Source organism: Triplophysa rosa, linkage group LG6 (assembly GCF_024868665.1).
Source record: "Triplophysa rosa linkage group LG6, Trosa_1v2, whole genome shotgun sequence".
Taxonomy (NCBI): Eukaryota; Metazoa; Chordata; class Actinopteri; order Cypriniformes; family Nemacheilidae; genus Triplophysa; species Triplophysa rosa.
Window position 1 is genome coordinate 10,545,982 of NC_079895.1, and position 12,360 is coordinate 10,558,341.

A 12,360-nucleotide genomic window follows, 5' to 3' on the forward strand; every position below is an offset into this window, starting at 1 on the left:
CATGCTCGTCTCTAGGGGCGCGTGCGTGGGGGGGTTTGCCTCGCTCGCGTTGTGTGCAGATCATCGCAGCACAGTCATGAACGCACACACACTATAGCGCTGCTCCTGACCATACTGCAGTTCACGGGATATACATGAACGAGCTCTGCGCCAGGTAAGATGTTAGTTTTTATATCCTGTTGTGTGTTCGTCAATGCTCTCTCTCTCTCTCTCTCTCTCTCTCTCTCTCTCTGTTATTGTGGGTTAAACAGGTTTAAGGTGAGATGTTTCAATGGGTGAAGCACGAACTTCAATGTCCCCATTCTGTCTCATTCTATTTAACAGGATGTGTTTGTGTAAATGCTTAAAGTCTGTAAAGAGACTAAACCCTGACAAAGTCAGCATTGGATGGTTTCCTTTAACAACCTGCCTGTTATCCCTGCTGTTTTGTGACACTACAATGTCGTCTTGTCTCAGCAGGTGTATGAACAGGTGCAATGCAGTAGAGGTTTTATATTTTCCCAACTAGCCTGAATTCATATTTGTATAAAGATTTTTATTAAAGTTAGTTAAAAGTTTTACACTGATTATTTGGTTAAGTGTGAGAAAACGTGTGTGTTCAACAGATATCAGTGTTTATACAGAGTGCAGGGAAAACGGGGCTAGTTGTCCCACTTTTATGCTCCAGTGAATGTTTCTTTTTTATTGAATGTTTTTTTAAGACATTTTTTTATAGATGTACATACACTGATGTACATACACTTGGTGACAAGAAAGCTGTTGAACATTTTCACTCGCCCGTTTCAGTCCCAATGTTTATTTGTTGTGCCTTGTTTCCATTTACCCAATATGATGATATTAAAAACATTACAATTATTCAGTTCCATGGTAATGGTTCAGATAGTTTGTGACATTCTCCTTCATTTCATTTTAGCACTTGCCAGGCACTGGAATGATCAGTGTGGCATCCAGCAGAAAGCAGAGCTATTGTGACGTAATGTATGACAAACTCACATAGTATGTAACCTTTGAAGTGTTATCTCTCATTTCGTTTCCCCCTGCTCTTTAAAGGCGATGTGCTCCTGACATGTTTTATTTTTGCTGTGTAATGTGTTGATGACATTGAGTATAATCCTAGTCCCTACTGTTCGAGGAACTGACCTATTTGCCGACTCACACGGGTGGAAGAAGGCAAGTTATACACCCAGATTCAAGCTCTAATGGTTTCTTATCCACAGAGGTGACTTAACCAGTGAAACACAAAAACCGACTTATTTGTTGCGTGCTGCTAGTTAACTGTTAAACTGATGTCTTGTCTTGTATTATTTTTTCTGTGCTTTGAGCACCAAAACACAAGTGTATGTTTTCTAAGCACTTGCTATTTATACCCAAGCGATGATAATCAAGATAGCAGGAAGTTGGAGCAAAACAGTTTGACCGCCCTGCTTTCATTATTCAGGACACTTAATGAACGTGCTCAGCTACAGTATGTTGAATCGGTTTTGTTTCGGATGTTTCTCTTAGTCCATAGGAGAGATAAACTATACACGGATTAAGCATTTGTTGAAATACAGTAAATTACAGAGCCATACATGGACTGTGTATGAATAGCACTCAGATAATTGGTTCTCAGGGGAATGTTTTGAGATAAGTTCATATCTTTATATTAGGAAAGGAAAACCTTTTTTTGTGTCGACTTTGTTGTTATCAGCAGCCGGATCCTAATAGCTTGTCAGAAAATCTCACAGCCAAGACTGAAAGCACACAGTTGTGTTGCTTAATTAAACAGCAGAGCTCATTTTAAGACCTTTGTTGTGTTTTTATTGTGCACTGGTCCTGAATAAAGCAAATTGAGAAGTGTAATAGGCATCACATATAGAAGGCTGTCATGTTCAGTTGTTCACAGTACTCAGATTCTAGCGAAGCAATATCACACAATGAAATTCTGGACCGGATCTGACTCTTGTATAACTCAATATAAAGGGCTTGTCCCTGATGATTGACTGTACAGAACCGCCGCCTACTGCTGTCCTTCTAAACACGCGTGTTACTGTCCCATAACTGTCATTTTCAATTGATTTGTGTGTGTATGCGAGTTTACATTAAAGATTCAAAAGGGCACAGCTGGAAAAAAATCTACATCACATTAAGAGTAATGGAACCAGGTACTGTACATAAAGGATATTTGCAACCCTGATCTCTATACATAACAGCCATTACAAAATAAATCTGTTAAATTGTTATTCAAGACTTAGTTGTGGCTAATCTACACTTTATAGCACTGTGTTTTTTTTATAATGTTAATACGGCCTTTCTCAAAGGCATAAAGGAGGCATGAGTCCATTAAGCCAGGTGATGTCGATGAATGCGTCTTCGTCATTAGGAGAGTAATTACTGTGAGCACTGTGAGTCTGGACTGGCAGCTTGTTGACTTGACTATTTTGGGGTTTTTCCACTGCACTACATTTCCCAGGATTCCTTCTAGTCCTGTTTGAACTGAAGTCTTTAGGTCATTGGAGCCTGGGGTACCAATGGATTGATAGTGGGCAATTCCATCCAAATGTCAATCTTAAGATGAAAAACTCAAATTTTCCACTCAAGGTTTTTACCATACTAACATGTCACATGTCAATATTTGGTTTAAATACCCAAGTGAAGTCTCTCTTAAAGTTTTTAAAGATCCAGTTCTAGCGAATGGCAACCAGTGGCTCACTCCACCACTCACCCCTCCTTTTCGAAGCACTACGGTGGCTGACACAGGACAAATATATCGACACGTTTTCGCTGCTTTGCCGAAGGAGATAACATATTTACGAAAAGCACTCTGTAGAGCATTTTGTCCGTTTAGGGCTACTGTAGAAACAACATGGCGAATTACACGTAAGGGGACCCGGGGTGTATGTAGATAGAAAAAGCTTATTCTAAGGTAATAAAACACAACGCTTCCTTCATTATGTAAGGTCTTTATACACTTGTGAAGACATAGTTATGTAAATATTAAATTGCATTTCTGTTAATAGAGCCTCCTTAATATTACACATTGCACCTTTAAGGCAATTATTTTTTAAAGCATAGTTTTTCATAGTCAGGTACATGAAGTGTCACATCCATAACAGTCAATATTCTTCATAAATGGGCACATGAAAATGAAAATATAGTAATTATTTTATGTTCTATAAAGAGCCATCCCTTCTCCATTTATTATTGCTTCTGATTTGTACATTTTAATTCATAGAAATCCTACAAAGTATGTTGCCTCTCAAAAACGTGCGTTCATTTTGGTCACATCCATCACGCGTTAATTTTCCCTCTTTTAAAGCAGAAAAGTCATGCATAGTCTGGACTTTTTTGATGTCTGGACTCATCAGGGCTTTAGTAAAATAAAAACAGATTGTTCAATACATTCTCTGAGAATTAACATTTCGAGTTTTGACAGAAAATATCACATTCATAATGTTGCCCAGTGTTTGTTGCTGTTGTGTCTTTTACGTAGTTTAGGTATGTGGACTGAAGATGACTTCATAAGAGAACTGTGTGAGCGTGTGTTGACACAGGGCAGTGTGTACACTTCAATGTGTGTAATCAGGGTGGGATCCAAGAAGTTGCCACACCTTCTGTAACCTTGGAGGTTTTTTAATTTTTAGTTTTCAAGCAGCTCAGCAGTACATCAATTCTTTCCACTGTTTTTTCCTGCCTCGGGAGTATAAAATACTTTCATATTCGGATTTCAGACACACACTAGCAACCGCCTGAAGGCAGTGACAGTAAAGAGCAAAGGTTGTTTTTAATTAGTGCCAGATATTACTGGTCATGCTGTCTTTTCCTCACCAGAGACACGGAAGATACTCCAATGATGTTTGTGTGTCCCTGTAAACAGTGCTTGCGTGGACAATTTGAATTAATATTGCTTCACATCCTCCTGGTGAGACAGACACTAAATGTGAAAGCAACCTCAATTAGACACAAAGATAAGAAATGATACACTGACATTAGCATACATATGCACAGCAAAAACAGACGTTCATATCCACTTAGACAAATACACATATAGATATTTTTTATTTTGAAAGAAAATAATTATTCACCTGTTTGAGTGTATGTGTGTGCATTGTGTCACCAAATGCAACCACTTTTCTACGTGTAACTGATGGTGTGAAAAACAGCTTTTGAAGGTTTTGATTATGTATTCTGGCCCATCAGACTTACCAGATTTGTCAGACAGACAACAGGTAGTGTGCTAGAAACACACACACACACACACGCGCATGCACGCACACACACACACACACACACACACACAAACACACACACACACACACACACGCATGTTGGGTTTCCATGTTTTATAGGGACATTCCATAGACGCAATGGTTTTTATAGAGTACAAACTGTATATCATATTCCCTACCCCTAACCCACCTAACCCTAACAATCACACACAACTGTCTGCTCTTTTAGATTTTCAAAAAAGTGAATTCTGTATGATTTATAAGCTTGTTTACTCATGGGGACAAAAAAATGTCCCCACAAGGACAAGGATTTTGGATATTGCCATCTTTGTGGGGACATTTTGTCCCCATACCGTAGGGTTTACCCTTCCAGCACGCACACACACACGAATCTGCATCAAAGCTGAGATATACTCAGCATACACACATGGTTAAATGCACTTACAGTACATACAAAGCATACTGCACATTAACCAAACGTAAGTAGTTTACTTTCAGCCAAACTTCCTGTTCTTGAGAGAGTGAAGCTTAGATCTCTAACTTCAATCAGAATTCAACAGGATATGCAGTAGCCAGTTTTGAACATCAAAAAATGTATGTCTGATAGTCAATTCATTTTAATGAGACCTCAATAGCAGCAGACATTTATAATGATCTACTAAGAGCATGATGTGTCCTACACATTGTTGTGGCATATAAATAAACATGTCAAGGAGGTAAAATCATTTGGACCCTTGCTCATTTCATTGAGTTTTTCACACAAGTTGATCCCTGATGCCAAGGGTTTAGGATGTCCTTTTTTATTTTCTTTAAGGTTCCGAAAACACATTATCCCCAACAGAGCAATGACTTCATTTTGGTTAAATTTGCAATGCGACACCCATTCTGGTAAATGTGTATTATTAGAACGCTTAACTTAGGATTTCATTAAAAGTTGTTTTAATGAACTTTATTTCAATGGTTTCAATCACTACGTTTTAGCCTATTTGCTATTAACTCGGAGGTTGATGGTTCAGTCCCACGTATGCATGATGTACAGTGATTACTGTCTAACTCGATTACGCTTGTGCACTTGAGCAAGGCACTTCACCCCAGATAGCCGCTGGCAGACTGCCACTGCAGTTAGTGTATTGTCACTTTAAATAAAGCTAAATGGGGACTTATTAGTGGCTGTTTGGCTCAGCTGTCATATTAACATCTGGACTGTCTGTCTATTCACCAAGCTAATAACTGAGACCATGATGATCCATAATATTCATGTGTTGAACCAGTTAAAGGGATAGTTCAAAAATTCTTTCATCCATCACTTACCCTCATGTCATTTCAAACCTGTAGTCACGCAGAACACAAATGAAGATATTTTGAAGAATGTTAATCAAACAACATTGGACCCCATTGACTTCCATTTTATGTACACAAAACCACTAAGACTTTTCTTAAAATACCCTCTTTTGTGTCCCACAGAAGAAACAGATACAGATTTTTAAATAAATGATGACAGAATTTGTATTTTTGGGTGAACTATCCATTTAAGACTTTTGGATTTTAACTAAACTTGAACTGTTGGATTTATACTGTATGTCATTTTCAGTAAAATACATGTCTAAATCCCCTGTTAAGGTATTGTTTCGTGGTTATGCAACCATTTGTAATTAGGGGTTTCAGGTAGCATTAAGGACAAAACTGGGATAATAATTTCTAAAGGTCATACAATCATTATACATTTTATTCCCTTAAATTATTCATAATTTATTGTTTCATGGCCATTATCCACCCTATCGCTGACCGTTGCTGCAGTTCTTTTAGACTTTTATGCAAATGCCATCTTGCATGAGTGTTTTCTCATAGTTTTCAGGTTTGCTTTCAGGACTCGGGTCCAGTTTAGTTGGTACTGTTGCATTCTTCAAAATACCGCCGCGTAACTGTGGCTTTGCATAACATGCATTATAATGTAAATGTAAAATGTTCTGCTTAAAGTGATAGTTCACCCAAACATGAAAATTCTGTTGTCATTTACTCATCCTCTTGTCATTTTAAACCTTTAAGACTTTCTCCCGCAGAACACAAAAGAAGATATTTTGAAGAAAGTTGGTAACCGAACAGCGCCGGCACCCATTCACTTCTATTGTATAGACATAAAACCAGTGCAAGTGAATGGGGGCCGATTAACAACATTCTTCACAATATCTTCTTTCGTGTTCTGCGAAAGAAAGAAAGAAAAAAGTTATGCTTAAGGTTTTATAGTACAATAAATTATTTTTATATTTACTCTGTTTATTAGTATGACTCTAAGTTGATCATACAGAGTCGTGATTCATTCAATGTCAGACCTAAAAAACTGTCTGGATTTTATGCTTGCAGTCTTTCAACAAGTTAAAAACGCCAACGATGAACTGACCAAGACCTGCCACAATCCCACGATCACTGAGAGATGTATGGTATGTGAAAGATCAAGCAGATGACCTTTTTGGGAATGTGTAGGTGAACTACAGCAATCCTTCATTCTTTTTCTGATTGGTCGTAGGCCAATTTGATTGGCTGACTGTTGACCCCTTGTCATGGCGAAGACAACAGACTCCTTAAATCTGTCCTTCCTCCTAGAGCACGAAAGACAGATGATCCTGAGTGTCCTCCAGAAAGAAGAGAAGCTCCGTAAGCGTGAGGAGAAACGCATCAGGTAGCGTCTCTCACTTTCTCATTATCTGCCGCATAAAATTTGTAATGTGGATTCTGATTAATATGTGACAATGCGGTTTCAAGGCAGAAACACCAGCAGGGTAAATAAATTAGGAATCATTAGTGCTAAAGCGAACATAAATATTATCATTCCTTATCCTGAGGGTTTGGCATTTAATCAGATTCAGCAATACAAATTCATATGTATTGTTATTGTTGTAAGTAGCGCATTGTTAACATTTTTAAAGCAGTTACTGTTTTATTTATGCTAGTCTTTGTGTCTCAACAGGAAGTTGAAAAATGAACTTTTGGATCTAAAGCGAGTCGGGCGGCGCAGTTCTGCAGATCAGCGTGAGTGAGCCGTGTGTCTGCGTGCTCTGGGTCTCATCCTGCAGAGGGGTAATGTGTGCACCAACTGTCATCGACGTGTCTGCAACTTCTGCACTGCTACGCCTCCGGACAGCAAACACTGCAAATGCACCGTGTGTGCAAAGACTGCGTGAGTCATAGACAACATCCAAACACACTATGGCATGTGATGGAAAAAAGATACTCACAAATTTTGTTTCATACGTACCACCTACCATGGACCGCCAATAGGCAAATCATGGTAGAAGGTCTTCAACTAAAGTGATTAGATAAAGTGATAGGTATTTTTGTTTCTGCCCTGACCCCTGACTTTCTGTATAGGTTGTACAGTATGTCAACACAGTAAATTGCAATTGTCGAGAAATTTCATGAAGTCTTTATTAGAAGAACCAATTAAGCTGTGTGGCACTTCTGTAAATGGCGTTTAAACCTTGTTGTCTATGTGTGACTGGATTCTTTAGGGAGCTGAAGGTGGTTACAGGCGAATGGTTTCTGGAAGAAAGAGCCAAAAGGTTTCAACATGCTAGCAGTGATGTAGTCAAACAGTCTATCCTCTGCAGTCCTCCAGTAGGTGAGAGCAATTCAGAAGGAAGCTGAAGATGAGCGTTAATTTATTTTAAATAAAATGATCATCTGTGCAAGTCCTTGCTTATTGTGAAGTATTAAAGGGACAGTTCACCCCAAAGTAAAAATTCTATCTTCATTTACTCCCCCTTGAGTTCCAAATCTGTATAAAAATGTGTTCTGCTGAACACGGAGGAAGATATTTGGAAGAATGCTTGTAACCAAACAGCTTGGCCACCATGACTACAGTAGTTGGAAAAATGACAATGGTAGTCAAAAGTGCCCCAGAACTGTTTGCTTTCCTACATTCTTCAGAATATCTTCTTTTGTGTTCTACAAAACAAAGAAAATTTTCCTACTATGGTAGTCAATAGTGGCCAAGAACTGTTTGGTTAAAGGCATTCTTCCAAATATCTTTCTCCGTGTTCATCAGAATAGAAGAAAGAAATTTATACAGATTTGGAAGAACTCGAGGGTGAGTAAATGAAGCCAGAATTTTCATTTTTGGTTGAACTGTTCCTTTAAGTATTTCATATTTCTTCTTTGTAATGAGTTACATTTAGTATGTTTATTGCTTTCGGGGGCATAGCACAAGCAAAACAAATAAAGGAAGACTGTTTGCTGTATAAGGGTACAGTAGTAAGGATTGCAGTGATCAATATTCAGATTTTGCATTTTGTTACATTTTACTAGAATTGAATTGAATTAATTACAAATGTCAAATTTTCTTTGAAGATGAAGCCTCTACCCACAGACAGCCCACTCCGTCGGAGTTGGAGAGATCGGCCACGCCCAAATCTGAGAGATCGGCCACGCCCAAGTCACACAAAAGCGCAGGAAAGATCAAAAACAGGTGAGAGACATCATTTACAGTCCATTATACCACGGGGCTGTCGAATGCTTCAGTCTGATTGGTTGACAAACGTTCTATGGGTATGCATTAACTTTCGGTACATGCACACCTAGGAAGGTGTTCCAGGTCTGCCGACCGCATTACGGTTCCATATCACTTCGCCAAGTTTAAATAACAGAAAGATTATAGTGTAGCCTACAGGCCGTCACCTCACACAGCACCCTGATCTTGATTTAACTTTACAGTTGATGGAAACGCGTGCACAGTTTCGTTTCAATAAATAAAGCATTTCAAAAACAGTATAGAAATACATGCAGTGAAATCGAATAAATAAAATAACTAAATAGAAAAACAAAATGAATGAATAAACACAGATAGCCTACTGGTTCGTTTTCCTCTTCATGCTGCTTATAACTGATAACAAATATATTTAGATATTTCTACTCTTTCAAAAGTTTGCGTGATTTTTTTTAGTTTGCGAATATTTTTGCAAAAGTTTGCGAATATTATTTTCACTGGCTTTTCCGTCACATTGCTGCAAACATGCAGGTGTGGGCGCGCCGCGGTTTCTTGCTCTCTCTCTCACTCAAACGAGTCCGTTCGCTTTAACGGACGCTTGAAATGAGATGCGCAAGAAAGTAGTCCTACCATCAACAGCATTTTAAAGACGATAACATGACAAACGTTGAAATTAAACATTTGAACAATGTCCTGTTGTGTGGTAACCGTGGTATAAGCGGAATAATTGACTACGCTTCGCGTATGTTTTAAACTATGGCTTGGTTTGAAATGGCATAACACACTACTGTTTCTGCAGTATATATACAATATTGCATTTTTGATACATCTAAAAACCTGAATTAATATCAACTGTGATTCTTAACATCCTTTCTGGACTCATGATCACACTGCAAAAATTAAGAAGCAATTCTGGATTAAATTGCTTTTGTTAATGATATTGTCGTTGCATCATGTTTCATTACAAAACAGTAGGCGGTTTGTAATGTGCAGTATGCTGTAAGCTAGTTAAGGCTTCCTCATTACGCCTATGTCTGTCCATTAGGAAGAGAGCGGTTGCAGTGGAATCCTCAGGTTTGCCAACGATTCCCAATAACATGCGAGCGCAAACGCCCAGAACACCTTCCCACATAGAGGGAAGAAACAGGGTAACGCATGATGGCACATTTGCATTACTGTGTATGCGGACGTACACATGTGCATGACAAGTAGTATTTAATACCTACTGTGTGTTTTGTTCAGCCGGACGGGGCAGAGAGCATGACTAGTATACAAAGTAGCGACAGCGTTTCTGAAAAGATGGCAGGTGGGCGGAGCACACCCTCCATTGCCGTGTCCAGAGCCTCCCTCTCATCAGGTATCACCATGGCAATATTTTGACATATGTACCGATGCTCTTAATATGATTACAGGTCACAGATATAAAGTACTTACAACCTAAAACACTGGTCATTGTTTCTCTCTCTCTCTGTGATCACAGATCGCAGTCGCTCAGAAGTTGACCTCAGTAATGCCGTGGAAGGGTTTAGTGAAGACCCGCTGGTGAATCGTTGCCGTTCAGTACCAGGACTGAACGATGGGGTAGATGTTATCCCTTAAACCATTTCTGCATGCAACGTATTCCCGTTTGCAAGATATGATATGGACTTCCAGTCAGGGCTAAAGTGATAAGAGACAGCTGTAACACTTATCTCTTCTGGATATATAGTGCTACTTGGTGCATCACCACTTTTATCAGTTGTGTTGAATTTATATTGCCACGTCAAATAAAAACATTTAAACATAGCGAATGGACCACTTTGTAAGCTGTAAACACGGGTCCAGAAGCACTTCCGGTTTTCATTTTTTAAATATTGCATATGTAATTAAATCTTAAAGTTATGTATTTAACATTTGATTCTGTTTTAAATGTTCCGTTGGTTGTATTCTGTTTTTGTAGTGTTCAAAAATAAGGGTAACATTTTACAATAAGGTGCTGTTAGTTAACATTAGTAAATGCATTAGTTAACATTAGTTAACAATGAACAATTTCGTTTTTCAGCATTTTTAATCCTTCTAATGTTAGTTCATGTCAATACTGTTATTCATGTTAGTTCATGGTGCATTAACTAATGTTAACAGTGACAACGTTTGATTGTAATAATGTATTAGTAAATGCTGAAATGAACATGAATTAATAATAATACATTTGGTAGAAGTATTGTTCATTGTTAGCACCTTATTGTAAAGTGTTAACAAAAAATGAAACGGGATGTTCTTCTGGACTAGCGTTGAACCAGCGTTGTTTACGTTTTCCAAAGTGGTCTATAGTCGGTTTCATCTTAACAACATAAACAAACGTTTTTTCCACTATTTTTTTCCTGAGTGGTTACAAATGGCTTCTCGTGCATTAAATGGCTAAATGAAGCTTGTAATATTGCGTGTGGGGTTTCTCTGTGTGATATTCACTGAATTTGTTTTGTGCTGCAGGACTCGGATGAGGACATTGATGCTTTGTTATCAGCGCACTACAAAACCAACCGGAGCGTCAGCAGCGCGCAATCAATGGTATAATAGTTTACGCCGACAAAAACACATTTACACCATAATCACAGGCACAGCTCCATCATGCGCTCCAATGTGTGTCCTCCAGCTCTGTGCAAATGCGTGTGTGTGTTGCATGTGTGTAATGTGTTTAGTTGTACGTTTGTGTGTTTTATGGATATTATCTTTTCCCCTGGCTAAAGCTCCAGTTACACTTAATTTGTTGACTCACCTGGCAGACCCACATAATTATTTATTTTGCACACTCTCACGCACACATTAAAAAGGCACAATATGCATTGCTGTCTTATTCCGCCTTTACCTGCCCACACGTACGGACACAGGTGGTGCATTGAGACACAACAAAGAAAGATTATTCAGCCGAATGCGAAGACAAGTGGCCTTTTGGAAACGGATGAGATAGCTCGTAGCTCACACGCAGAATCTAAAAGCTGGATGAGTCATTACGGCACACCGGCAGATGTGAAGAGTGCTGAATGAAGGGGAAATGAGGGAGAAACAAACTATCAAAGACAGAGTCACTCGCCGAATGAAAGACGCTGAGATCTTAGAGTAGTTACAGAAAAAAGACAATTCTGTCATGTGCTCCATTTGTTCTTCAAAACCTGTATTTGCTTTCTTCTGTGGAACGCAATGGATGATGTCAGGCAAAATGTTCATGCTGTGAAAGTGAATGAGGACTGGGCCTATCAAGATCAGTGAAGCACCAAGTCTCTGATGTTCACATTGTTATTTGTGAGACAATCTTTCCTTGTGACAGCTTGCAAATCTTATTGATATATGAACACATTCAGATATCCATTTTGCGTTTCCCGATAACATTGATTTCAACATGATACAAGGCGGAGCAAATAATGACAGAATTTTCATTTTAAGCTGAACTTTTCACCGCTACAAATAAGCTCCGTTTTGCCTTGAGCATTCTCTGCTCATTCATAGAATCCATACTTTTCTTATTATTTCTGCTCTGTGCTTTCTCGCTTGCCTTCTCGCTATCAATCTTCTCTTTTCTCTTTCTTTCTCCTGTCGTCTTTATTCCAGTCTTCCACGCCTGCGTCGGAGAGAAAGTGGGGTTTCCTAAATGTCCCTGACTCAGACGCTGACACTGTGAGTGTGTGTGTCTGCTGA

General features: G+C 38.8%; 1 protein-coding gene across 1 annotated transcript in view; it reads left to right on the forward strand.

Moving 5' to 3' along the window:
* Window positions 1-12,360, forward strand: part of sytl5 (synaptotagmin-like 5) — a 19,948-nt gene continuing 7,588 nt past the window's right edge. The window contains 11 exon segments of the mRNA XM_057335865.1: window positions 1-154; window positions 6,570-6,646; window positions 6,733-6,885; window positions 7,174-7,383; window positions 7,715-7,824; window positions 8,553-8,670; window positions 9,734-9,836; window positions 9,931-10,045; window positions 10,169-10,269; window positions 11,158-11,235; window positions 12,274-12,339. Of these exon segments, the coding sequence (XP_057191848.1) occupies window positions 6,767-6,885; window positions 7,174-7,383; window positions 7,715-7,824; window positions 8,553-8,670; window positions 9,734-9,836; window positions 9,931-10,045; window positions 10,169-10,269; window positions 11,158-11,235; window positions 12,274-12,339 (1,020 nt within the window). The 5' untranslated portion in view covers window positions 1-154; window positions 6,570-6,646; window positions 6,733-6,766.